Source organism: Littorina saxatilis, linkage group LG3, assembly GCF_037325665.1.
Source record: "Littorina saxatilis isolate snail1 linkage group LG3, US_GU_Lsax_2.0, whole genome shotgun sequence".
Taxonomy (NCBI): Eukaryota; Metazoa; Mollusca; class Gastropoda; order Littorinimorpha; family Littorinidae; genus Littorina; species Littorina saxatilis.
In genome coordinates, this window is record NC_090247.1 from 65,846,391 (window position 1) to 65,874,331 (window position 27,941).

The 27,941-nt window shown below is 44.7% G+C and overlaps 1 protein-coding gene across 1 annotated transcript in view; it reads left to right on the forward strand.

Annotated features, from left to right (window-relative positions):
- The first annotated feature begins 22 nt into the window (after nt 1-22).
- The window catches only part of LOC138963011 (ciliary microtubule associated protein 1A-like), a 27,965-nt gene continuing 46 nt past the window's right edge, over nt 23-27,941 (forward strand). Inside the window, exons 1-7 of the mRNA XM_070334984.1 lie at nt 23-178; nt 20,240-20,555; nt 21,700-21,881; nt 22,985-23,109; nt 23,777-23,914; nt 24,338-24,452; nt 25,131-27,941. The exon at nt 25,131-27,941 is cut by the window's right edge and continues 46 nt beyond it. Coding sequence (XP_070191085.1) covers nt 20,296-20,555; nt 21,700-21,881; nt 22,985-23,109; nt 23,777-23,914; nt 24,338-24,430 — 798 coding nt within the window. The 5' untranslated portion in view covers nt 23-178; nt 20,240-20,295 and the 3' untranslated portion in view covers nt 24,431-24,452; nt 25,131-27,941. The remainder of the gene's footprint in view (nt 179-20,239; nt 20,556-21,699; nt 21,882-22,984; nt 23,110-23,776; nt 23,915-24,337; nt 24,453-25,130) is intronic.

Sequence of the window (27,941 nt, forward strand, 5' to 3'; positions counted from 1 at the left end):
TCTCTAAGAAGCGATCTCTAAGGGCATCCTCCAATCAAATCGCTGAATCGTGTCACGCGGAGTAGCGGCGAGGTATCCATGTTTATCGGGCAAACTTAACATCGGAGGCACTAGCGATCGCCTTAACCTGCCGTCTCTCTCTACCTCTCTTCAGGCGTTTATTACTGCGTCTCCTCAGGTAATTATCTCTTGTCTATCGCCATAAAGTCGCCCAGAAATTGTGGGTAAGTGATTGTCTAGTTGCGTCAGTAGCAGAAGTTTTTATCGAGAGATATTTAGCTCGATTTTGCCGCAGTTGGGAGTTGAAATGGGTTGTAGAGTATGATCATGTCCGTGCTTCTTTCCTAGTCTGCAGCTCTTTAAATTCACGCCAGAGTAGTTCATTCTGTCTGATTTGACTGCCTGGAAATAAAAAGGTACGGTCATAAGATTAATTGATAAATACAAATGTTAGTTAAAACAGGACTTTATTTCTTGCTCCTTGATCGTTCGTGTGTTGCGAGAACAGACACGTAAGAAGTGTACAGTAGGTTACTTTCTGAACCCTACGGACACTTCTTCAGTGTTCGAGTATTATTAAAGCTGTCTGAAGTTTTTCCGTTTGCTTGTCTATCGCCTGTCGTGTCTATGGGGGCCGAGTATATTGCAACGCCGATCGCTCTCTTCTCGTTATCAGTCTATTGTGAGCTGCTGTGTATTACTCTTCGTACAATCTTAGGCCTAAAAAAAAAAATAGGTGTGGTTACAGTAACCCGACCTACCCTATTTTTAGGGGCCGACCCTATAACTTTTTATTACATTTGTCAAACAAAACAAAAACAAAAACAAAAACAAAAAAAACGAGTGCACAAAACGCAATGAAAGCGAAAGCGCTCGAGTCGCACACTTATTTCCCTGTCAAGTAGGTTTAATTTGTACACATTAGAAAAAAAAAGTTTTAAAAAAAAAGTGATTGCCTACCTTCCTACCCTATTTTTTGGGGCTATGTTACCTTAACCACACCTATTTTGTTTTTGTTTTGGTGCCTTATTGCTAAAATGATTTTCCCAACACGAAACGTTTTCTTTCAGTGAACGCGATACAGCCAGTACAGATTTAACAGCGCATGTCTGTGACTACCGTGAAACAAAAATAGTAAAGTAAAAATACAACTGAAAATAATAAAAGAACTAAAGCTTTTTAAAGAAATTCGTTATTCTTTCAATAGTTCTGTTAGCATTAATAGTCATTTCGTTCAGATAATCTCTTGGCGCAGTTGCTAAGCAGAATCAGCAGGGTTTGCTGTATACACCTGCACGTACGTGACACTGGTAATATCACAATAACAACAAAGTTACACAATATCCAGCAATATTACACACACACACACACACACTACACACACACACACAAACAGTGACATACACACACTATTCTTCTGTCAAATCTGTGACTCTTCAGTCACCCGCTTGTCTTCCTCACTGCCGGGTTAGCTTGTAACGTTTGATATGCCAGTGTATGGCTCGCTTCAGGTAAGCTTGTAACTTTTTATGTATACCTATATGACTCATCTGTTGTCTGGATGACACTTGGGTGTCAGTCTCAATGGCCGTAGAGAGTGAGAACCAGTGTCATTTACTCCTCGTCACTCCGTTATGGGTCCTCGTGGTCCCTTCTTGTCAAGTTTACACGGGTGTTCGCGAGTACCCGCCAAGGTCCTCCTGAAAATTGCAGTGTATGCCATGTTGCCTCATGCTTTTGCTTAGACTGGACGGCTGTGGTAGAAAAGTAATTGAACAAGCACACAGAGTATTGTTACTACAGGAATCTTCAAGGAGTTGCCATAGGAATATTATACGAAAGAAAAAGAATGTCTTGACGTATATTAGTAGGCGCCTACTAAATGGTAGAAAGGCGAAGGGTTGAACATGTGCAAAAAGCTAGAGGTAAGCGCTTGTTTTGTGTTGAATCAACGTGTTCCTGTACAATGTACAACAATGCTTTTGCAGACATTTTCTTGTTAAATTGCCTGCGTGAAATGCACAGTGACAGACAAACAAGATATCGCTCTCTCTACCTCCATCTCTATCTCTTTCTCTGGAGGTGAAGATAACAAGATTGTTCGTCTTTACTCGATTGGAGCGAGAAAAGGTTAGAGAGGGGGGGGGCAGAAAGGGGATGGGTGGACAAGAGAGAGAGGGAGAGAGAGAAAAAGAGAGAGAGAAAAAGAGAGAGAGAGAGAGATTTTAAAATTGTTGTTTCTTGCCTCGAGAACCCAGGGGGCCAAGCGAGACCGATTCATCATCTATCTTCTTCTCTGTTTTGTTCTGGTCTACTCTATAATTTGAGAGAGTGAGGGGGGGGGGTCAATCGGAAAAAAAACCCAATAGGACATAGAATCTTGCATTTATTGCAAGCTAGTCTACGTACGTGAAAATGACTAGCTTGACAACCAAACGACTCCGTCGATAGTAAACCACTCTTGTTTTCCTTTTTGGTCACGTTTTCATTCGATTGGCTTGAGATTGATGAGTTACTAAACAGCAGACGGCTTATCGTTTGATTTGTGTCTAAAACCTTCCAAAGCATTGTTCGCTTTTCCCCTTTTTACTCCTGACAGCTCAACACAATCAATCAATCAATCAATGAGTCTTATATCGCGCATATTCCGTGGGTACAGTTCTAGGCGCTCTGCAGTGATGCCGTGTGAGATGAAATTTTATACGGCCAGTAAATTGCAGCCATTTCGGCGCATATTTACCTTTCACGGCCTATTATTCCAAGTCACACGGGTATAGGTAGACAATTATTAACTGTGCGTAAGCAATTTTGCCAGGAAAGACCCTTTTGTCAATCGTGGGATCTTTAACGTGCACACCCAATGTAATGTACACGGAGGGAGGTTCGGACACCGAAGAGAGTCTGCACAGAAAGTTGACTCTGTGAAATAAATTTCCGCCGAACCTGGGATCGAACTCATACAAATCCAGCGCGCTACCAACTGAGCTACATCCCCGCCCACAATGGACCTGTATGTTCTATTCTACTCTCAGACTTGCTTGTCCGGACGGTGAAATATCGCCAACTGTGTCTTTTGCTCGACTAACAATGGACCACCACAGAGTATGCTTGTGCGCGAGTTCGATTTTTCTGACGAACAAAATCAGGGGTCAGGTTTCCAACTGGCTGTGCACGTAGTCCATTAATTGAGAATGGGTGTTTGTGTGGCATTGAAAAAATATATATTATATATAAAAATAACTATATTTATACATAAATGCATATTGTAAAGCAGTATGCATTGTTAGAGGATTTTTATTTTATTTTTATTTTTATTTTTAGTAGCAGTGTTTAAATGTCGAAGCTGCTTTTCCCAGTTTTACCAAAGAGACCGACTGTATGTTGTGTTATTGTATTTGTCAGACTTGATTGTACCAAGTCCCTACACATGTTGTAATGCGCTTAGAGCCAAATATTTTTGTTTTTTGTGAGGGATAGGCGCAATATAAATACACTTTATTATTATTATTATTATTATTATTATAGAGAAAGCCCTGCAGGACAGGGATGTGGGAGGGGCATATTCTGGTGCTGTAAGTTGCAAATGATGTATAGTTGATGCATTCTTGACTGTAGTCATCTTATTCTGTGCTCTCTTTCCTGCTGCCAGGCACACTCTCTCCAGTTTCCGTTCAATTGGAAACTGATGTATTTCTAATAGAAACAAACATATAATTGGTAGGAAAGACTCTCTTCGTAATAAATATTCACGTCATTCTTCTGTAAACGAAAGTCTTCTTTAGACCGACGAAGGAGAAAAGTGCTTGTGATTTTTCTACAACACATTCTTGACTGCAGTACATTCTCACAACTCAAATCGAATGATAGGAGAATAAAGCCAAACATTATCTTGATGTTTACTCTCGTAGACCTGCCACAACAGAAAGGGTTGGCGCGGAAGGGGTGGGGTGGGGGTGGGGGTCACCAGAGATCAATAAAACAACAAGACATTCCGAATAATGCATGACCACAGTGCCAGTAGAACTTATGTCTTGAGCCCAAACCCAGAGAGAAAGCTCTGGTAATGAATGGCACGACCCGTTCAAGCAATGTCCTTGTGTACACAACGGGTTTCTGGGCCTTTATTCCCCCTGGCCAACGGGTTGGGAGGGAAAAGTACACACTATAGTGGAACACCCCCCCCCCTTTTTTTTAAGACCTCAAACAATCTGAGAAAATCAGGTCTTAAAAGGGAGAACTGGAGGTAAATTTACAGAGGTTATGAACAGAACATCTGATTGTCTTAAAAAGGAATGAGTCTCTTCTTCTTCTGCGTTCGTGGGCTGAAACTCCCACGTACACTCGTGGTTTTTTTACACGAGTGGATTTTTACGTGTATGACCGTTTTTATACCCCGCCATTTAGGCAGCCATACGCCGTTTTCGGAGGAAGCATGCTGGGTATTTTCGTGTTTCTATAACCCACCGAACTCTGACATGGATTACAGGATCTTTTTCGTGCGCACTTGGTCTTGTGCTTGCGTGTACACACGGGGGGTGTTCGGACACCGAAGAGAGTCTGCACACAAAGTTGACTCTGAGAAATAAATCTCTCGCCGAACGTGGGGACGAACTCACGCTGACAGCGGCCAACTGGATACAAATCCAGCGCGCTACCGACTGAGCTACATCCCCGCCCTAGAATGAGTCTCAAATCGGGAGGTCTTAAAAGGGGGGGTTCCACTGTATAGAGCCGGAGTTGCTATTGAACCCGAAGGGGGTAGAGAAAGAACATCAGTGACAATTGTTTCTTAGCGCAAGAGAAAGTCGAGCAGTTCTTTTCACCTGCTGTCAGGACGTGTTTCCAATCGTGCTTCTGTTTTGGCCTACTTCGACGAGTGGAAAGCTACTGTTAAAGCGTTCATGTTCACAAGACAAAGTTGGTTTTGACAGGTATGCGATTAGCTTTTTAAATGGTAGTCCTACAGAATAAGGCAGTGCAGATAACGAAGCAGAAGGGGATATACAGACAGACTGTGAGACAAATAGACTTCTTCTTCTTCGTTCGCTCAGACAGGCACTCCAGTCCTCCCGACAAACGCCGCTGTTCCTTGAAGGGTCCCCACCGGGCGACAGACATACAGAGGGCCAGACACACGCAATACATGTTTTATGTCGACAGGTTGGCTGTTATCTCTGTCAATCTTAGTTTTATAAAATTAGACACTGCAGACACAGAGAGAGAGAGACAGAGACAGAGACAGAGACAGAGACAGAGACGTATTAAACGGCTTCCTGTAATCGATCTCCGGGGCTCAGTCGATTATTTATTGATGGTATCAGAGACATAGAGAGAATGATCGCATTTCGGCTACTGGTGATGGCCTAGCTATTCTGTGGCTCTGTGCGAACGTTGACCGGTTGTTATTGCATGCAGAGCAGATCCTTAGCGTATGAACACTTCATGTCCCAAATAGTCTCTTGTACTGAGGACAGTAATAGCAAATAATCATAGCAGAACCGACTCCATCATTCTCCTCTGACGCGGCTAGGGACAATCTGTCACCTCTTTTGGCAAAAAAGGTAGGAAATGACACATGTACACTTTGTGCAGAACTAGATATGTAATCTCATGATTTCATCCTTGTGTTTGAATAGTTAATCGATTTCAATCTCTCTCTGTCTGTCTGTCTGTCTGTCTGTCTGTCGGCCCAGCTAGCAAGCTTTCGTCGGCCGACTGACGATTTCAGTCGGGTGACGTCGTCATATGTCGTGTGTCGTCGTCCGTTGTCGCGCCGATACCGTTTGACTGTGTATAAATGTACGTAATAAACCCCGACATCGGCCCGACGCAATGTTGCTGTCGATAAAATTATGCAGAGTTACGGGAGATAACAAATTGATGATCATTATTTTAACATTTGTTACGTCCCCTGTTCAAGCGTCGGTCCAGCAACGGCGTGACATTATGAGACTGACCATGCAAATGCGAAACTAAATTATTCATATTTGTTGACTTTTTCACATAGGAGTAGGATAATTAATTGTAAGTTTTATTTGCATATTTGCAATCAAATACAGCATGAGCTCAAATCATGAGTTTTACATTTTAAAAATACGCCATCATTTACTTGAAATATTCAAATAGCTTTCCTTACGGTAAACAAGATTGAGTGTGCAAATGGCTGCTGCTTTCCCGCGTGAGCGAATTTTATTTGTTTTCTTAGTTCAAGTTAATATCGAAAGAAGAGACATTTTTGGGAATGTTGGACAGCACATTGATGATATGTTATCCGAGACGAATGTCGCCTCGGGATCTCAATCTGAGTGCTGGTCCCAGTGCCACGTGGTGGCGGTGAGAATAGTTGTGTAGCCAGTGAGTCAGGCTCTTGGCAATGACAATCAGATTCAGACGTCAACTCGAGGACAACCGCGACGGATGGAGCGAGTAAGTGATTTCGGTTTTTTTTGGCTCTCAATGTTAGTTTTGCTGTTACAGTGAGGGGGGGGGGGGGGAGTACATACTGCTGTATCTTATTCTGTATATGTAGATGTAGGTGTGTTTTGTCCTGTTACAGTGGGGGAGGGGGGTGTTGTACACACTGCTGTAAATATAGATGTAGGTGTGTTTTGTCTTGTTACAGTGGGGGGGGGGGGGGGTGTGTGTACATACTGCTGTAGATGTAGGTGTGTATTGTCCTGTTACAGGGGGGGGGGGGGGGGTAACATACTTCTGTAGCTGTAGGGGGAGGGGGGGTACATACTGCAGTAGTTGGTGATTTTTGCACTGTTACACTGGGGGGGGGGGGGGGTGGAGTACATACTGCTGAATCTGTAGCTGTAAGTGTGGTTTGCACTGTTACACTTGGGGGGGGGGGGGGGTGTACATACTGATGTATCTGTAGCTGTAGGTGTGACGTGTATTGCATTGTAACACTTGGGGTGGGGGGGGGGGGGTGTACATACTGATCTATCTGTAGCTGGTGGTGTGTTTTGCACTGTTACACACTTGGGGGGGGGGGTGTACATACTAACTGCTGAATCTGTAGCTGTATGTGTGTTCTGCACAGTGACACTGGGGGGGGGGGGGGGGGGGGGAGGGGGTTGTACATACTGCTGAATCTGTAGCTGTAGGTGTGTTTTGTACTGTTACACTTGGGGGGGGGGGGGTGTGCATACTGATGTATATGCTTGGCGCTGGTGGACAATATTCACTTTTTTGGCCAAAAACACACTTTTTTGGCCAAAAACGTACATTATTGGCCAAAAAGTGTGTTTTTGGCCAAAAACATGTTTTGGCCAAAACTTTTAAGTGCAAAGTTTTGGCCAAAAAAATATTTGGCCAAATCTAAAACATTTGGCCAAATCTTCACTTTTTTGGCCAAATGTTTTAGATTTGGCCAAATCTTTTTTTGGCCAAAACTTTTGCATTGAAAGTTTTGGCCAAAAAATAGTTTTGGCCAAAACTTCATTTTTTGGCCAAATCTTTGAGTACCCCTTGGCGCTGATAGACAATATTCATTTTTTTGGCCAAAAACGCCAGTTTTGGCCAAAAAAGCAAAGTTTTGGCCAAAAAAGTATACTTTTGGCCAAAAACGCCAGTTTTGGCCAAAAACGCCAGTTTTGGCCAAAACCGCCAGTTTTGGCCAAAAAATTATAGTTTTGGCCAAAAAAGTGAAAATTGTCCACCAGCGCCAAGCTGCTTGGCGCTGGTGGACAATATTCACTTTTTTTGCCCAAAACACACTTTTTTGGCCAAAACTGGCGTTTTTGGCCAAAAAAGCAAAGTTTTGGCCAAAAAAGTATAGTTTTGGCCAAAAACGCCAGTTTTGGCCAAAACCGCCAGTTTTGGCCAAAACCACCAGTTTTGGCCAAAAAAGCAAAGTTTTGGCCAAAAATGTATAGTTTTGGCCAAAAACGCCAGTTTGGGCCAAAAAAGTGCGTTTTTGGCCAAAAAAGTGAATATTGTTCACCAGCGCCAAGCAGCTTGGCGCTGGTGGACAATATTCACTTTTTTTGGCCAAAACACACTTTTTTGGCCAAAACTGGCGGTTTTGGCCAAAAAAGCAAAGTTTTGGCCAAAAAAGTATAGTTTTGGCCAAAAACGCCAGTTTTGGCCAAAAACGCCAGTTTTGGCCAAAACCACCAGTTTTGGCAAAAAAAAGTGTGTTTTTGGCCAAAATAGTGAATATTGTCCACCAGCGCCAAGCTGCTTGGCGCTGGTGGACAATATTCACTTTTTTTGCCAAAAACACACTTTTTTGGCCAAAAACGTACATTTTTGGCCAAAAAAGCAAAGTTTTGGCCAAAAAAGTATAGTTTCGGCCAAAAACGCCAGTTTTGGCCAAAACCGCCAGTTTTGGCCAAAACCGCCAGTTTTGGCCAAAAAGAGATTTGGCCAAAAAAGTGAATATTGTCCACCAGCGCCAGCAAATACAAAAGATTTTGCCAAAAAAAGATTTGGCCAAACAAAAAAGATTTGGCCAAAAAGTGAAGATTTGGCCAAATCTTTTTTGTTTGGCCAAATCTTTTTTTGGCCAAATCTTTTTGTGGCAGAAGTTTGGCCAAATCTCCCGTTTTAGCTAACATAAACAGTTTTGGCCAAAACTTTTACATAGAAAGTTTTGGCCCAAAAAAAGTTATAGCCAAATCTATTTTATTTGGCCAAATGTGTGGGTTGTTTTGGCCAAATCTTTGTCTTTTTTGGCCAAAACTGGCGGTTTTTGCCAAAAAAAGTGAATATTGTCCACCAGCGCCAAGCATAGATGTAACTAGCTGAAGCTGTAGGTGTGTTATGTACTGTTACAGTAGGGGGAGGGGGGGGGGTGAACATACTGCTGTTTTTGTAGCTGTTGGTGTGTTTTGCACACAGGGGGGGGGGGGGGGGGGGATTGGGGTTGTATACTGCTGTATCTGTAGCTCTAGGTGTGTTTTGCGCTCTACACGAGGGAAGGGGGTGGAGTGTTGTATGTTTGGTACTGTTACAGTGGTGGCAGCGGGGGGAGGGGGATGTACATAATTCTGAATCTGTAGCTGTAAATGAGTTTTGTACTGTTACATTGGTGGGGGGGGGGGGGGGGTTTGGGGGTTGTACATACTGCTGTAGCTGTAGGTGTGTTTTGCACTGTTACTAAGGGGGAGGGGAGGTGTACATACTGCTGTAGCTGTAGCTGTAAGTAATTTTTGCACTGTTACACTTGGGGGGTTGTATATACTGCTGAATCTGTTGCTGTAGGTGTGTTTTATACTGTAATACTGAGGGGGGGGGGGGGTGTATACGGCTGTATCTGTAGCTGTAGGTGTGTTTTGTACTGTTACAGTGAGGGCGGTACGCGGTAGGGGCGGGGGGTTCTACATACTGCTGTATCTCTAGCTGGTGATTTGTTTTGCACTGTTACACTGGGGGGGGGGGGGGTTGTACACACTGCTGTATCTGTAGGTTTGTTTGCAACTGTAACACTGGGGGGAGGGGGGGTTATACTGCTGTAGCTGTAGCTGTAAGTGAATTTTGCACTGTTACACTTGGGGGGGGGGGGGGTGGTGGTGGTACATACTGCTGTATCGGTAGCTGCACCCAGCCAGCAAGACATTAGCGGCCGATAGTCGGCCGAACACCCTTCAAAAAGTCGGGCAGGTGACGTCAAAAGATACGACGCGGGTGTTGGCCCGACTAACTTTTGCAAAGAGGCAACGAGGCGGCCGACAGGCGGCCGAACACCTGTACTATGGCGGCACGCATCCGGTCCGATGTTAATCGGCCCGATGGCTTGTTGGACCTGCGGCCCGACACCTTATGCCGACATCGTCCCGATGTCTTCCCGCTGAAATCGATATCTTCCCGATGTCGGCATAAGGTGTCGGACCGCAGGTCAAACAAGTCATCGGGCCGATTAACATCGGACCGGATGCGTGCCGCCATAGTGCAGGTGTTCGGCCGCCTATCGGCCGCATCGTTGCCTCTTTGCAAAAGTTAGTCGGGCCAACACCCGCGTCGTATGTTTTGACGTCACCGGCCCGACTTTTTGAAGGGTGTTCGGCCGATTATCGGCCGCTAATGTCTTGCTGGCTGGGTGTCTCTGTCTCTGTCTCTGTCTCTCTCTCTCTCTCTCTCTCTCTCTCTCTCTCTCTCTCTCTCTCTCTCTCTCTCTCTCTCTCTCTCTCTCTCTTGGACAGATTGTAAGAAAAGGCCTGGCCTTAAATCTCAATCCTTGTAAAATAAAGTTCAATTCAATTCAATTCTCTCCCCCCATCTCTATCATTTCCTCGCCCGATCGAATAAAGACAAACAATCTCATTCTCTTCACCTCCAGACAATGAGATAGATAAGGAGGTGGAGAGAGCAATGTCCTGTTTGTAAGACCAGTTACGGAGCATTTGACGATCCCAAAGAAAGATAATAATAATACACATTCGTTCACTTTTTGGTTCGAAACCGAGAGCGTAGATTACACATACAAGAGTGAGACAAAAATAAATGTATTACAACAGTCAGCTACTGAGCTAGGATATGTATGCATACTTACACATTGATATTAATTGCATTTGAAACCGGATAGGAAAGAAAAAATTCAGCACGTATATAAATCCACTTTTTATTTTTTATTCTAGTGTCATAATGTCTGTCATACAGTATGAATTTATTATATTTCATCCAGTGACGACACGGGAAGTTGTTCGGGGTTCGACGGTTGACTGGTTAACTGTACTGAATGTTGCCAGTATATAAAACTGATTATACTGTTATTAGAGCTTGCAGCCAAATGGTTACAAATGTCTGTTTTTCGGGGTTGATGGATTAACATTGAGGGGGGGGGGGAGAGAGAGAGAGAGAGAGAGAGAGAGAGAGGGACAGAGAGAGAGAGGGACAGAGAGAGAGAGGGACAGAGAGAGAGAAAGAGAGAGAGAGGGACAGAGAGAGATAGATAATAATGGGGTCAGGCAGCCAAGAATCTTATATAGACTTCCTAACCTAAAAGACCTACCCACATTATGGGCCCGGAACATGATCAATAAATTGTAATAAGATATGATTATCCTTTGTGGTTAGTCTGATGACACCCTAGCATTTGAAAGAACACAGAAAATAACACACAAAAATCAAAAACATAACCTACCATTGTTTTCGTTTTTGATGCTGACATTAAGATAACAAGGAGTCAGTCTTTGACGGGAACAAAATGATTTCTGTATATTGATTATAAACTGGCTGTCCGCCACGTGAGGGTTAGCTGAAAGCACGTTGAAAGTTGATTTTGCCTGATTGATTCCACTGACTTTATGACTGATCGATTAGCATACACATATCCGTCATACAAACACTCCTGATCCATAATTGCTCAGCACTTACACTCTCTTTGAATCAACTGACAGGATATCAATGATCCTTGATACCGAGCAGTCCACAGTTTTCGTGTTCTGGCATGTTCCTCTATATACTCCGTTCACCTCAAATCCGCGCTGAAGTGTCTTTCTGTCGCTTCAACTCGACGCGCCGAAGGTAAATGTTCAAATAATGACCAGACCTAACCTTTCCGCGCATATTCGGGTCAGAAATTACTCGTACAGCTAGCGATAAAGTAAACGACACTTGTTGAGATAAACCTGGAGAGGTTTAAAATGGAGAGAGTGCGTGTAGCTGAATCAGTTGTGTTCGATTCATCGAGTCAGTTTCCTGGTGTTTTATGCACCGCTGTATATTAATCGATGTAAATCAATCTGAAGAAGGAAGATTTAGTTGTGTTTTATTGTTTCTTGACTGATCGTCGTCGTGACTGAAATATAGAAAGTAATAGAGTAGACTGGAATCAGCTAGATGTAGGTTCATCGTCTCTGTTTCCAGACATTAGTTTGTATTGTATTTATCGAAGTATGAGTTTGTTGCAAGACGATTTAAGAGTGTTTTACTGTCTTTTGAATGATCGCTGGTGTGACTGAAATATTGATCAGGGAAAGCGGTGTGTGTTGCACTAGTGTGTATAAACGATGTTTCAACCTGACTTAGGAAAATTCCGGACAGGTGTGCTGTTTCTTGATTATTCGTCGGTGTGACTTGAATATTGATTGAGAGAAAGCGGTGTTCATTTTCCCCTGTGTATTCATTCATGTATGAATCTGTTGGGCTAAGAAGATGTAGGTGTGTTTTACTGTTTCTTGAATAGTCGTCGGTGTGACTAAACTATTGATTTAGGGAAAGCGGTGTTTATATATTGCCTAGTGTGTATTAATCGATGTATGAATCTTATGTTAGAAGATTAGGGTGTGTTTTACTGTTTTTGAATGATGTCCGGTGTGCCTGATTAGGGACAGCGGTACTGGGGGCGGGTAGCCAGTTGGTCGCTATCAGCGTGGGTTCGGCGAGAGATTTATTTCTCGGAGTCAACTTTGTGCAGACTCTCTTCGGTGTCCGAACACCCCCGTGTGCACACATGCGCACGAAAAAGATCCCACGTTCACAGCGAAAGTTTCAGGGCTTGGAAAACACGAAGACACGCATGCATCATCTCTCGTCTCCGATTATCATGATCGTATTTCGATACTTTGACGAGACAAACCCAATGCAGGTGTCTCGAAGAAGATAGCCACAGCGGACTTGTTCGAATCAAAGTATCACACCATATCTTCAGCGTATTACCAATACCAATATAGACCAGTTGGTCTAAGAGGACGTTAAACCCTAATAGTGAGTCAGCGGTACTGTAAAGGAATATGACTTCATGTGGTTATAAAGTTTCTTCTTCTTCTTTTCGATCGCCGATCACACTTGGAGTCCAGATCTTGAGATATAATTAGTGGTCCTCTGCAGCGCAGCCACTGGCCCGTACAGCTTGTTGTGCAGGGACTCCGGCATTGGCCAGACTTCCTCTCTCAGCACCTGGTGGTTCCTGCAGTCTCGTAGGATGTGGGCCGTGTCCTGCTCTGCTTCCCCACAAGAACACATGGGGGAGGGCACAACATGCAGCTTCTTGTGGAGATGCTGGTTAAGTCTGTTGTGTCCCGTTCTCAGGCGGAAGATGACCACCTGCTGTGGTCTGGATAGCAGGTGGTAGCTGTCCTGTGGCTGGGGCGTCCTGTGCAGAGACTTAATGATGGTCTTCATCTCTGTCAGGCTCACAGGGTTGTTCTCTTGCTCATCTTCTGCACCCAGCTTTGCCATCCTGTCCGCCTCTTCGTTTCCTTGTACACCACAGTGGGAGGGGATCCATTGCAGTACTGTCCTCAGGCTTTTGATGTTGTGTAGAGCGTGTTCCAGCTGAGGCAGTTTGCTACTGGTCATTGCTTGTAGTACTGACAGAGCGTCAGTCAGGAAGACCACCTGGTTGTCATGGTTGACTCTGTCGTTGATGGCATATGCTGCATGGATCAGTGCCTGTACCTCAGCTCTGTAGTTTGTACAGTGGAGGCCTGTTGGTATAGCCTCTGCTTGCCTCTCTCCACTGGGGTACTGGACATACACCCCCGCTCCTCCATTTTTGACGGCCTCTGTGGCTGACCCATCAGTATACACCCGTATCCATGCTTCTTGGGGGTACCTTTCTTCAAGCATGGCAAGAGTCAGGGCTTTTTTCGTCACATTGCTCTGCTCGTCCTTTGTTGTGAGGTAGGGGACATTGGTCTGTATGTCCAGGTTTCCTTGTCTGTCTTCCCAGGGTGGGGCGTCAAGGGAGAAAGATGGTGGCTCCACTAGCTCTGGCATCTCTGTCTGATGTTTCTTCTGCAAAGCCCTTGCCTCAAGAGCGAAGCTTGATCTTTTCAGCCTGCCTGAGGACATCTTCTTGAGTCTGTCACTCATTGGATGGTCATGAGTGCACTGGTACTTGGTGGCTTGTACCATTGTTTTGCAGTCTCGCCTTTTGCTCAGTGGAGGAATGCCAGTCACCTGTTCCATCTTCTGTATGGGTGTTGATTTCATTGCGCCCGTGATGATTCTCAGCGCTTGGTTCTGTACTTTGTCTAGGGCCTGCTGGTGTGTCTTGGCTGCGGTTGCCCAAGAGCTTGATCCGTACTCAAGGTGCGGTCGTACAGTCCCCTGGTAGACTGATTTCAAGATCTTCTCGTTTGCACCCCAGTGTGATCCTGCCAGCTTCCGCATGATGTTTAGTTTTCTCCTGGCCTTTCCCTCTGCATTCATGATGTGTTGTTTCCAGGTCATGCGCTTGTCATAGGTGACCCCCAGGTATGTTTGCTGGTCTTCAAATTTCAGGGGTGTGTCACCCAAGGTCAGTTTGCCAGGTGTCGCTTTGGCAGAGAGTGTGAAGAGAGTGGCAGTGGTCTTCTCCCTGTTGATGGTCACACACCAGTCTTCCGCCCACGCTGCAACCTTTTCTAGTGCAAGTTGCATCCTGTAGGTTGCTGTGGTTGCATACTCTTCCGAGCACCAGAGAACAAGGTCATCAGCATACAGTGCCGCTTGGACTCCCTTGGGCAACTCTGGTACCAGGTCGTTAATGAAGAGTATGAATAGCGTGGGGGAGAGTACTCCTCCCTGTGGAACTCCTTGGCGTAGTAGCACCTTTCGGCCACAGTGACCGTCCACCAGCACTCTGGCCTTTCGGTTGTGCAGGTACGACTTGGTCCACTGGTACATGTTGCCTTTGACGCCGGAACGTAGGAGCTTCACAAGGAGTCCATCTTTCCAGACCTTGTCGAAGGCCTTCTGCAGGTCAATGAAAGTGGCCAGGGTGACCTTCTGGGCCTGGTAAGCATCCTCTATGACCTGGCTAAGGTGTGTTGTCTGGTCCTCCGTACTTCTGTGCTGTCGGAAGCCGGCTTGTTCTGGGACGATGATGCTTTCTGATTCCAGGTACAGCTGCAGGCGCTGGTTGACAATGCGCTCCATGGTTTTGCATATGCAGCTTGTCAGGCTGATGGGTCGGTAGCTCAAGGTTTTGGTCTTGTTTTTCCCTTTCTTTAAAACTGGGATCATCCTGGCTTCCTTCCAGCACTGAGGTACCTGTCCCTGTCTCCAGCTGAGGTTGAAGATGCCCAGTAGTTTCTGGAGGGCCGAGTTGCCTATGTGTTGCAACATCTCATTCGTAATGTTGTCTGGACCTGGAGACTTCTTCTTTTTGAGCTTCTTGATGGCATTCTTCAGCTCGGCCATGGTGATGTTTTGTTGCATGGCATCCTGGACGTTTCTTTCTGTTCTTTCTCTAATTTCTGTTCTGACTTCCTTTTGTAGAGGCAGGGGTATGGTGGTGTCGCTTTCTCCCCGATATGCTTGGGCGAAAGCATTGGCAGCGGCTTTTCCAGTGAGTGTTCTTCCTTCCTCCTCCAGGGTGATCTTCTGTCCCTTGTTGCCCTCTTCATTCAGTGCTCTTGTAAGTTTCCAGAGCTTTGTTGTGTCTTTTTCCATATTCAGCCCTGCCGTCTTTTCTCTCCAGCCTCTTCTCTTGCACTCTAGCTTTGTCTTCAGATGTTTTGCTTTGCTTTCTTGGAGTTTGATGTTGTTCTCCTGGCTAGGGTTCGTCTCTGCCTCTTCTCTCATTCTTGTGAGTGCATCGTGCGTCTTCTGCAGCTCATCGGACCAGTATGGGATGTAGTCCTTCCTCACTCCACGTGGGATGCTGTCCTTGGCTGCCTGGATTATGCTAGCATTGAATTCCTTTATCACGTTGTTGATGTTTCTCCCCTCTGTTTCTATGGCTCTGGTCAGCTCATTTGTTCGTATGTTGAACAGTCCCCACTTTGCCTTTTTGTAGTTCCATCTCGGGTGTTGTGGATGCTCAGATGCTGAGTCTCTACTGATGGTAAGGAGAACTGGGCGATGGTCGCTTCCACCCAGCTGTTCATCCACTTTTCTTGAGATGTTTTTGTGGATGTCATCCGTGCACAATGCCAGGTCTGGTGTTGTTGTTGAGTGCCAGCGGCGCGAGTAGAAGGTAGATGGATCTCTGGGGTCGTTGACAAGGATCAGGTGGTTGTCGTCCTGCCAAGATTCAATGTCTTCTCCTCGCCTGTCTAGTGTTTTATATCCCCAACTCTGGGACTGGCTGTTAAAGTCTCCAGCGATGAGGAAGCCGCTGTCAGGTACCTGGATTGTGTCAAGCGACAGCAGCATCTTGTCGTTGGGGCAGTAGTAGTTGACGATGTTCATCTTGCTGTCATTGGTCGTTATCTTGACTTCTATGTACTCTGCTTCTTCCATGTATCTGTTGGTTTCACTGGCATTTATGTTGTTCCTGACCAGAGTCATCACTCCTCCTTTCTTCCTCCCTTGTCGGTCACTCCTGAACACCTGGTACCCTCGGATCTTAAAGGGCTTCCCTTCTTGCAGGTGTGTTTCCTGAATGCAGCAGATGTTGATGCTGTTTTCATAGAGGAAGTGCTCTAATTCTTCCTTCTTATTGGATACCCCCTCTGCATTCCAATGCATGATGTTAATAGTGGGGTTGTCCTTGGCTCTGCTGTTTTTCCGGCCAGTCGCTTTCCTTTCTCGTCCCCTGGCTCCACAAGACGAGATGAAGGGACCTCCAGTAGCTGAGGGTGGACTCCTTTGAGGCGCGGAGCCCGGCGCTGCACCTGCCTGGTGGATCCTCACAGGGCGAGCACCATTACTGTCAATTCTGTTTCCAAGTGTCATAATGGCAGTTGATGCGTAGTGTTGTGGTTTGTTGGAGTGCGCCGTGCGGCCCAACACATACGTCTTCAGCACTCGAGGTTTCTGTCAGGGTTACCTCACCCTTAGCTCATGGCCCAAGGACCTGCCCTGTGAGCACAAGGTTGGTCCATATTAGTCTGGCCTCTACCCTTCGGCCTGTCCAGCTTGGGAAGCCCTGCCAGGAGTTTACACTCCCGCTGGCATAGCTCTTAGGGTCACCGAGACACGCAAACCACCACACCACGTTAAGGAATGGGCCATGTGGTGGATAAAGTTTCATTCCTGTGAACATTTATACCCAGCTGACTCTCTGAAAACCTGTTTCCACTCTCTAGCGATCTCTCTTTCATAAACGGGTGGGTGTTTTTTTTTAAATATTGATACGGCCAAAATCGTGGTGTAAAGTATGTATCAAATGATTGTATGCTCGTCCATTTTACGTTTCGTGCGTGTGTGATCGGGAAGCACCCATTACTCTCTCTCTCTCTCTCTCTCTCTCTCTCTCTCTCTCTCTCTCTCTCTCTCTCTCTCTCTCTCTCTCTCTCTTTTGTCTTTGTATTCTTGTTCCTTTTCTTCTAATATTCAGAGGGGAAAAACAATGACATATTTGTAGCTGCAAACTGTACATTTGGATTCCACCTTTTCATTTGAGCAAAGTGCCACAAATTAGTCTCCGAGAACCTTTCAACACCTTTCTAAGATATCCAAGAACAGACAGGAACAGGAACAAAGACACTACTTTTATCAACCGTAACACGTACAGCCGTCATTCCAATTCAAACATGGCATTTTGCACGGTGCGAGGTCGCGCCATGGTTCACGTATAAACACATGGACATATCTGTAGAACCTTTTTCACGGTTTTGTGTTTACCGACGCAGCGACGAATAGGTAAAGGGGTCACAGTTATAGTAACGCGTATACAGACATAATATACACACTCCTAGGCCGCTAAACGATAGGCTGAGTACACACACTTGGCGATTTTAAAGGTGAATCGTCTGAGAAGTGTTGACGAAAACCAGAAACAACGTGGGCCTTTTTTTCTTCTGTTGTTGTTGTTGTTGTTGTTGTTGTTGTTGTTGTTGGTGGTGGTTTTTAAGGGAGGGGGGGGGGGGGGGAGAGAGAGGAAATGCTCTCAGACAAAAACAAGTTGTATTGTATTATATTGTATTGTACTGTACTGTTTTGTTTCGTAAGGTATTGCATTGTATTGGTATATTGTGTTGTGTTGTTTTGTATTGTATTGCATTGTATTGCATCGTATTGTATTGTACTGTACTATACTGTATTGAACTGTACTGTACTGTACTGTATTGTATTGAATTGTATTGTATTGTATTGTACTGTACTGTATTGTATTGTATAGTATTTGTTTGTGTTGTATTGTACTATTACTTGCGTTTTGGCTAAAAGAAATACTTCGACAGGCAAGGGCAGCACCCCTTTAAGCTATGCCAAGTTTGCGGGTAGTTAATAGCTGTGTACGTGTAGACACACACACTGTGGAGGTCTGGCATTCGATCTGTCCCGTGCAATAGGTGTAAACATTCTCCGTCACCAGGGGCAACGGGACTTGGCTAGCTGTAGGTAATGCTTAGGGACTGGGGGGGGTTATCGTCGCGGAGTGTACTTTAGTCGGTTGGCCTGCAAAGTGTGTTTGTGTTGGTGGTGTGTTGTGTTGGTTGCGTGTTGTGTTTTGTGTGTGTTGTGTGTGCTGGCTGTGTGCATGTTGAGTTGTTCAGTGTTGAATTGAGCTCCCCCTTCCCCCACCCCTCTCTCTCTCTCTCTCTCTCTCTCTCTCTCTCTCTCTCTCTCTCTCTCTCTCTCTGATTGATTGATTCACTGAGTTACTGTCTGACTGATTGGTTTATTTATCCATTCATTCATTTCTTTCCTTACATCATTTATTTATTCTCTCTCTCTCTCTCCCTCTCTCTCTCTCTCTCTCTCTCTCTCACACACACACACACACACACACACACACACACACACACACACACACACACACACACAGAGCAACATTGTAACTGGACACCTAAGTAGACACATAAAGCTCAAAAGATCGCTTTACAAACCTAGAAATTTACCCGCAGCGTTTCAACTGTTATTTATAGATAACAACATATTTACAAATAAGGCACTTAATCACGTAATACTAAACTACTGCAAATCAAAAATAGGACACGGCTTATACACAGACATTATAATTATCTTCTTGTGTCTGTTGCCCATTGGGCACTTTGAGCATTCCGACGAGTGCCGTTACTGAATAACACGGTCAAGAGTAAAGAAAGAGAAACACAACTCATATATGATATACTGCTTGGAATTCTGTCAATGGTTATACCGATGTCATGAAGCAGGAACTTGAGAAAACATCAGATTTTCACAACCAATATGATTACAGCGAGTGTTGCCTTAGCAACAGGACGTTCAATCAAGGAATGTTCCGTACAGTTTCAGCATCATCAACGTTTCTTCTTCTTCTTCTTCTTGTCGATCACTCAGATGGAAACGCCGGTTCTCTGCGCAAATGTTGCCGTGCGCTGTAGGTCGTCCAGACTGCCATAGAGCTTCCCTTGCACCGTGGTCGCCTCCGCCCAGATCTGGCTCCTGAGGCCATCGTGTAGTGGGCAGGTGTTCCGTTGTCATGCTGCCTGTTTGACAAGGGCACTGGTCTGACTGGCCAATTATGAACTTGGTGAAAAGGTGGTGGTTCATTCGGTTGTGGCCTGTCCGCAGCCTGAATATGAGGACCTGCTCAGACCTTGTGAGCAGGTGAAAGGCGTCGTTTTTGTTGTAGTGTGGGTGCTGCTGCAACCACTTTTTGTGTTGCGTTTCAACGTTTCTGAGATGACGCTGAGATGACGCTGAGATGACGCTGACTTCCTTTACCAAAAGAAAACACATAGCTTCTTTACATCCCTGCCATCAGTATCGACAGTTACGAGGTTGCTAGTGATAACAAAAAAGTGTAACAAAACATTAAGGGTCATATAGTTGAAACCTCCTCAAGTTTAGTTTCTTTTGAAGACAAAGTTCATTTCTTTGGCCAGGCAAGCGCACCTGTTTGCTCGATCAAACGCTACTGATAATGATACTGTAGATGTTGAATAACCGTTGCTGAAACCAGTAAAGACTCGTGCGTCTGCAACCTCTTGAAGTTGTTTAACGTAACTCTAATGTAGAAGAATCAGCATTGACAGCTTTTTTTTTTTTACAGTTCTGTAGACACTTCATAACTCCTGAAGTACACAATCAATTTCAACTTTTCACAATTTCGTTTTACAAGGGATTTGTTTCGGAGTATCAATGGTATGGAGTTAGTTCATAATTCAAATCAAAAAGGTAGTTTTTGCCTACTTCCTCCTGTCTTTCGTTCTTCTTTTGTCTTTCTGTCTAAAAAAAAACCAGGCAACAGAGTTGACTTCTGCTAAAACTTTGGGGACTTGTAAAATTACAGATAACTCTCAACAGAAGCACAAATACGATCTAATTGTTCGATGATGAATTGGGCTGCAAACCAAACCCAAAAGATTACTCTGCTTCAAACTTACCAACAAATCTTACTAAATCTTCTCAAAAACTACCCCCAAAAAATTAGAACGTTGGCAGTCTATTTATTTTTGGATTTTTGACAAAGCCCACGTCTTATCACCAGGCAGCAATAGCTGAAGACCCATCTCTTCCACCACCACCACCACTCCATCCGCCACCATGACCGCCACCTACGAACAGACGTCGTCCTTCAAGGATGTGGGCAACTACAAGTACACGCGGCCTCGCCAGCCCATCGCCGCCATGTTCAGCTCCCCGGGGCCCTGCTACGGCCTCCCCGGCCTCGTGGGTCAGCGCAACCACGACACACGCAGCGTGCACGTGAAGTACCCCGCTTGGAACTTCGGCATCCGTCACGGCAAGTTCCGGGATGACTGCTCGCCCGGCCCCTGCTACTTCCCTGACACCAAAATATTCAGGTGAGAGATTTAGTAGTGGCTGGTTTGGATGGGGGCAGGGGTGATTTTGGTAGGGGGAGGGTGTTGAGGGGTGGAGGAGGGGGGGGGGGGGGTAAGGGAAGGCATAGTTACTTAGACATCCGTCACGGCAAGTTCAGGGATGACTGCTCGCCCGGCCCCTGACACCAACATTTACAGGTTTTCATTTCATTTTCTTTTTTCATTACTTTATTGTCCCATCGCTGGGAAATTCGGGTCGCTTCCTCCCAGTGGAAAGCTATCAGCAACGGAGTCGCGCTACCCAGGTGTCTGCGTGTTTAGGTGTATTCAGCCACCTGCACTTATGGCAGAATGACCAAGGTCTTTTACGTGCCATTGTGATGACACGGGGGTGGGACATGGCTTCCGTCTCTGGGTCTGCACATAAAGTTGACCCGTGTCCGTCCCGGCCCGGATTCGAACCAGCGACCTCTCGATCACAAGTCCAGTGCTCTACCAACTGAGGGTTTTGAGAATTTTAGTAGTGTGTCTGGTTGGCATGGAGACATGGGTTGATAAGGGGGGGGGGGAGAAGGAGGTAAAAGACGACTGCTCATCCAGCCCGTGCTACTTCATTGACTTCAAAAGCTATAGTTGAGAGTTTTAGAGTATTGTAGTGGGGTGTTTCGGTGGGGGGGGGGGGGGGAGAGGGAGAAAAGAAAGCATATGCTCTTAGACATCCGCAACAGCAAGTTCAGGGACGACTGCTTGCCCAGCCTCCGCCTGGGTGGGTAAAGCCTGATATTCATTAGGGAAAGTCGAATTCGCGAAGTCTATTTCACAAAGCTCGCTGAACGAAGCTTTGGCACTGAATTTATTTAGCCAAAAGGCTTCGCTATTGTTAAGCTCAAAGGCTTCGCTATTGTTAAGCTCAATTGGGGAAGGCCATAAAAGGAAAGGGGTTCAGGTTGGGAGGAGAAAGATTATCGTCAGAAAGGGAGAGGCATATGAGTCATCACTGCCAAAACAACCTTCTCCCCCGGCCGAAAGCGGTGTATGGCTACCTAAATGGCCGGATAAAACGGTCATACACGTAAAAACCGTGGGAGTTTCAGCCCATGAACGAAGAAGGATCACAACCTTGTTCACAACCACCTTCAAACCTTGTTTTCTGTGTCTCTTCCAGAGACGGCAAGGACGGCACCCCCCACTACTCTCTATACAGCCGCGCGGCGGACCCCAACCTGTTCTCTGCCCCCGGCCCTGGCGCCTACAGCCCCGAGGCCACCGGGGCCGGCGGCAAGAGGATGCCCCCAGCATATTCCTTCGGCACCAGGCACAAAGCTCGCCGCACTGACCAGACACCAGGTAAAACCATTTGTTATAGATCAATCGTTGCCAGAAGCTTTGGCACTGAATTGATCGGTAAATAGACAGGATAGAGAAATACACCCAGATCAATGTTATGCACACAAATGATAGGTAGGTACAACCATTTACAGTGCCTCGAAATCCCTTCTTTCTTTTTTTTAATTTTTTTTTTAAGTGTTTCAGTTTTTTAATTGTAATACAGGTGTATTTGGCAACTTGTCTTGGCGTCAAGATCAAGTCCCAGTCCCCATTCACAATATAAGAAAAACTCCTCCGACCCTCGCACTTCTTCACCCAAACCTTCACACCAGCACCCCCTCCTCTCCCCCCCCCCCTTCCCCCATCTCCTTTCTCTTTTCTGTGCACGAGCTTCAAACACACATTGGTCAAAGTTAACCCCATAACAAGTCCCAACAAGAGGATCAAATCCCAGTTGATAATGGCCCCCGGAAACAGTGTCTATACACAAGAATTGATTGTGAGCGTCAATGTGACATCAGTAACCAATTTCTCAAAGATAACATATTCTCTGGGCATTCTACTTCTTTTTCTGTTTCGTTAGAGGGCTGCACCCCCCCCCCCCCCCCCCTCTGCATGCACTTTTTTGCACGATTTTTCTCCGAGCAAATTGAAGGCAGTAATACTCTGTTTTTGGAGGAAACTATAGGTATTGAAGCAATGCCGGGCGGGGATGTAGCTCAGTCGGTAGCGCGCTGGATTTGTATCCAGTTGGCCGCTGTCAGCGTGAGTTCGTCCCCACGTTCGGCGAGATATTTATTTCTCAGAGTCAACTTTGTGTGCAGACTCTCCTCGGTGTCCGAACACCCCCCGTGTGTACACGCAAGCACAAGACCAAGTGCGCACGAAAAAGATCCTGTAATCCATGTCAGAGTTCGGTGGGTTATAGAAACACGAAATTACCCAACATGCTTCCCCCGAAAGCGGCGTATGGCTGCCTAAATGGCGGGGTAAAAACGGTCATACACGTAAAATTCCACTCGTGCAAAAAACACGTAGTGTACGTGGGAGTTTCAGCCCACGAACGCAGAAGAAGAAGAAGAAGAAGCAATGCTGTGTTTTTTGTATTCCCTCTCTAACAGCCCCCAACAAGTACTCACTGGACAGCATGCTGGGAACCACCATCCAGTCGGGCAAGACGCAGGCACCATGCATCTCTGTACGAGGACGCAGCAAGGTCGGCGGCTTCAGCGAGGACCTTAGCAAGGTGTGTACACAACTCAACACTGTTCACTGCTCTTCCAGGAAAAACGCTTACGGGAACATTAATGCGCTTATTTTGTATTGAATTAGTCCATAGAAACCTTTTCTGCCTGGCATGGGGACATTCTCATTTCTCTCAGATGATTTTTGCCGTATGTCCACATAAAAGGGATGGTCTTATCCAGCGTTAAAGCAATGTGGAGGCGTCTTGAAATAGTGAGCATTATCATCATTTCCAAATAGGGCGGGGATGTAGCTCAGTCGGTAGCGCGCTGGATTTGTATCCAGTTGGCCGCTGTCAGCGTGAGTTCGTCCCCACGTTCGGCGAGATATTTATTTCTCAGAGTCAACTTTGTGTGCAGACTCTCCTCGGTGTCCGAACACCCCCGTGTGTACACGCAAGCACAAGACCAAGTGCGCACGAAAAAGATCCTGTAATCCATGTCAGAGTTCGGTGGGTTATAGAAACACGAAAATACCCAGCATGCTTCCTCCGAAAGCGGCGTATGGCTGCCTAAATGGCGGGGTAAAAACGGTCATACACGTAAAAGTCGTGGGAGTTTCAGCCCATGAACGAGCAAACAAACAAATCATTTCCAAATAGAGGAGGACCGTACCTTTTACACAACATATATATAAACTTGTTATTTAAAAGAATACGATGATTGCAGACCCCTGGACCCAAGTACGACGTGGTGAACACTGGGGTGTACAGGAACAAGCCCCCGCAGTACAGCATGACCTCTCGCAACGCCATGCCCGGAGACTCCACCAGGAAACCCGGCCCTGGCGCCCACAGTCCTGAGAGGGTGAGTTGGGCTTCAAGGGGAATGGGCTGGAGGGCTAGTCGGTCTTCATGGTTGATCTTCATGGGCTAGTTGGTCTTCAATGGGAATTGGGCTAGTTGGTCTTCTTGGGCTAGTTGGTCTTCATGGGCTAGTTGGTCTTCGTGGGCTAGTTGGTCTTCGTGGGCTAGTTGGTTTTCATGGGCTAGTTGGTCTTCGTGGGCTAGTTGGTCTTCATGGGCTAGTTGATCTTCATGGGCTAGTTGGTCTTCAAGGGAAATGGGCTAGGGGGCTAGTTGGTCTTCATGGGCTAGTTTGTCTTCAATGGGAATCGGGCTAGTTGGGCTTCAATGGGAAATGGGCTAGTTGGTCTTCACTTGGTTGAGCAGAGGAAACAATAGTCACATGATGGAATGTTCAAGTTGGTCACTGTTATTCTGTTCACAGGTGGTCATGAACAGGAAAAGCGCACCCGCTCAAACCTTCGGAATGCGTCACTCACAATATACTTGTCTGCCTATCAATGAGCCCACTGACTGAACTGGCTGGCACCATAGTACAGGTGAGAAATACGGAGACGGGCGTTACATTAGACATAAGACATAAACTAATTTATTGTCAATAAAATTGAACAACGGATGGAAAAGTGTGGTTCATCTGCTCTTAAAACAACTATGGATATGTTGTCGAGGCAGTGTCAGAACAGACGTGGCAGAGAAGACCTTAAGACGTCAATAACTATGGTTCAAGACCAGTTACTTAAGCACGGTGTTAGACTTTGATTGCAAGCTAAATGCATGAACAAATTACTTTTGCAATGAAATGAAGAGGCAAAATCAAAATAAAAGGAAGTTTAGCACGATCTTCACACGTTGACAATTTTCCAAAATAAAGCTGACTTCCCTTTACGTGAAAGGTCACGTCCCTTTGTTTGTGATGACTTACAAAGCATTCCTTAACTTACAATAATTCTGGTGTCGTTTTTTCTAACAGCTTGTAAATCGGTCAATTTTCTGAACCAGATCTTATTATCTCTGCAGACTGTTTAGAGCAAAACAGACCCCTCTAAAAGACTCTTTCTGAAGACGGTCAATATGCTCTTTTTCTCAATAATTGTTGTTTAAACATTTAAATTGTTGTTGGGCAATGGGAACGCAGAAGAAGAAGAAGGCATTGTTGTTGTTTTTATTATTGTGTTTTTGTGAATTTGTTGCTGATACCGTTCTTTTTGTGTGTGCAGGGAATGCTAGACCGCTGGAACAAAATGAAAGATCTGTTTCCTGAGCGGCTACACTTAATAAATAACTGTGAAGACATTTGTATGAGGAAAACTGCTGAGACCAAATCAACCTTTCTATCCTTCTTTTCGTTGTCCGTGGATTTTGTTACCAGCGTATTTCAAGCGTGGAATCTGTCACTGTCAGTATTATACCACTGTTTGAAAAGTTCGTTTTTTCGCAAAATATGTTTTTGAAAGTTCTTGGTCACTGTTAAAGTTGCTGTTTGTTTCACATGTTTACCATTCAGTGTGTTATCTTTCTCAATCGATGACCTGTCTTTGGGATATCAGGCAGGGTAGGGTGGTATGGGTTTGATATTATCATCATGACATATTTTGGATTAATTGTTTTATTACAAAAAGGGTTGAGTTCGTTCCTGTTCTTCACATGGCGGGACAAAATACTGTTTATTGGTTTATATTGTACATCCGTCCACTAACCAATCAGCATTGAAGTCACCTGTGATTATACATAGACAGCATTACAAACGTTTTCTGCTTGTGTGTGCGTGTACACGAACTAGAACAATGTGTGTGTGTGTGCGCGTGAGTGAGGCTTGTTCTACGGTTGCACTGTTGTTTCAAATTCTCTCGTCTCTTCTTCACCAAGACCAGTATGACATGTACAAATACTTATTATTGATAATAGTAACTAAGAATCACACATTTTTGTGTCATCTGTGTTTCATTCATTTCGAGCTGTGTAGTCTACAATCGAGAGAGAGTGTTAAGTTGCTGACTAAGTCAATCAATCAATGAGGCTTATATCGCGCATATTCCGTGGGTACAGTTCTAGGCGCTCTGCAGTGATGCCGTGTGAGATGAAATTTTATACGGCCAGTAGATTGCAGCCATGTCGGCGCATATTTACCTTTCACGGCCTTATTCCAAGTCACACGGGTATGGTAGACAATTATTAACTGTGCCTAAGCAATTTTGCCAGGAAAGACCCTTTTGTCAATCGTGGGATCTTTAACGTGCACACCCAATGTAGTATACACGGGGGGTGGTTCGGACACCGAAGAGAGTCTGCACACAAAGTTGACTCTGTGAAGTAAATTTCCGCCGAACCTGGGATCGAACTCGCGCTGACAGCGGCCAACTGAATACAAATCCAGCGCGCTACGAACTGAGCTATATCCCCGCCCCGGTATATAGGTTCATGCCAAAGAAAGTCAAGTATTCAAAACCATAAGGGTACATTTTTTCTAGCACTATTAAAGTATTCAACCCATGTTTTTATTTTGTGAAGTAGTGAACTAAGTACTACATTTTGAATAACTTTTGTGCACAAAACTACGCAATACTACGTCGTATTATGCACCATCACTCTTAATTCTCATTCTGGAGATGGATTTAACCTTGATTTTTGACTTCGAATACTTAAGATCAATAATGCTTAGTTTGTTCTCTATCGATCGATTTGAAGACTACACAAAGGAGGCTATTTTCTTTGTTTACACCTGGATGACAAGAAATTGGGGTACCTTCTAGTATTTCAAATGCTGTGATTGTTGGACAAGGTATTCTCTCCTGAAAGCATTTTGGCTATACTCTATGCATTATCTAACCCCCAGTGAATACGAATGACAGCATTTTGTGTACACAGTATTGATTGGAATATTATTTAATTTTCACCATCAAGTATTCTACATTATTCCTAACAGTAATGATCTTATTTCATGTTAAGGTTGTGTTTGTACAAGTTTGTACTTTATTTCAAGATTCAATTTTTTATCGTGTCTCACTGCAAAGCTCAATGAAAGTATTTACAAATGCTTACAAAGGTGAAAGAGCGTGTTTTCTGTGATAATCTACGTGTTAAAACATACGTGTATACCACTGGAGTTATCTACTGTTGTGTGATTGTGTCATCTGGTGGGTTTTTTTTAAAATGTTTTATCATTATTGGTTATTGGTTGTCTTTCAGTTCTATGGCAGTATTGTTGTATATCTCTACTTCTGCAGATCATGTAGATTGTTTTGTTTCTCTTTCTTTTAATTGCATCGTCAGTTCTTCCCCTTTGTGAATAAAGACATACGTGATATCCGAGCGAGAGCCTTTGTGTTGATAAAAAGGACAAAGAATACAGCCTCTATTTTCGTATATACCCATATATCCTTTTCGAAGAGAGGCTGTGAATATCTGACAGTGCAGAGGTCAAGTTTAGCAAGGGAGCTTTATTATTTTCCCATTACGCAAACGAAAGACCTGTGTATATATTCACTAATTATAACTTCAGGTATGTGTGTCTGCACTAACGGGTTATTAACATTTCAGTTTCGAGATTGGTATTTTTGTAATGTATATATTTTGGGACAAAAAGTGTTGAAAAAAAGAAGAAATGCGGCTAGATTTGTTAAGGAAAGAATAATATATTGTGATTTCAATGTTCCCGTTTTTCTCTTCTACTTACAAATAGAAATAACGAAATAAAAACTTTGTGAGTGAGTGATAACTAAATTGCTGCAGGCACATAGTTACAGTGTTAAAAAGAATGATATTTCTCACAACAAAATGGAGTTGTAGGGGACAGGAATTATTCTGACATGAATTATTATTACAGGAATTGTTTTGACACCTGCTCTGTTTGTTCTTTGTGTTCTTTGTCCAGTATTCATCACAGGTGCGTTCAGGTTTACAGTATAACTCTTTCCTACACAGGTAAATGGTTCAAACACCTACCTTGTGTGTGACTTTTTTTAATTTTTTTTTAAAATTTTACTTTAAACTCACCTTTGTGTTAAAATTACATCTATAAATGTATGTGT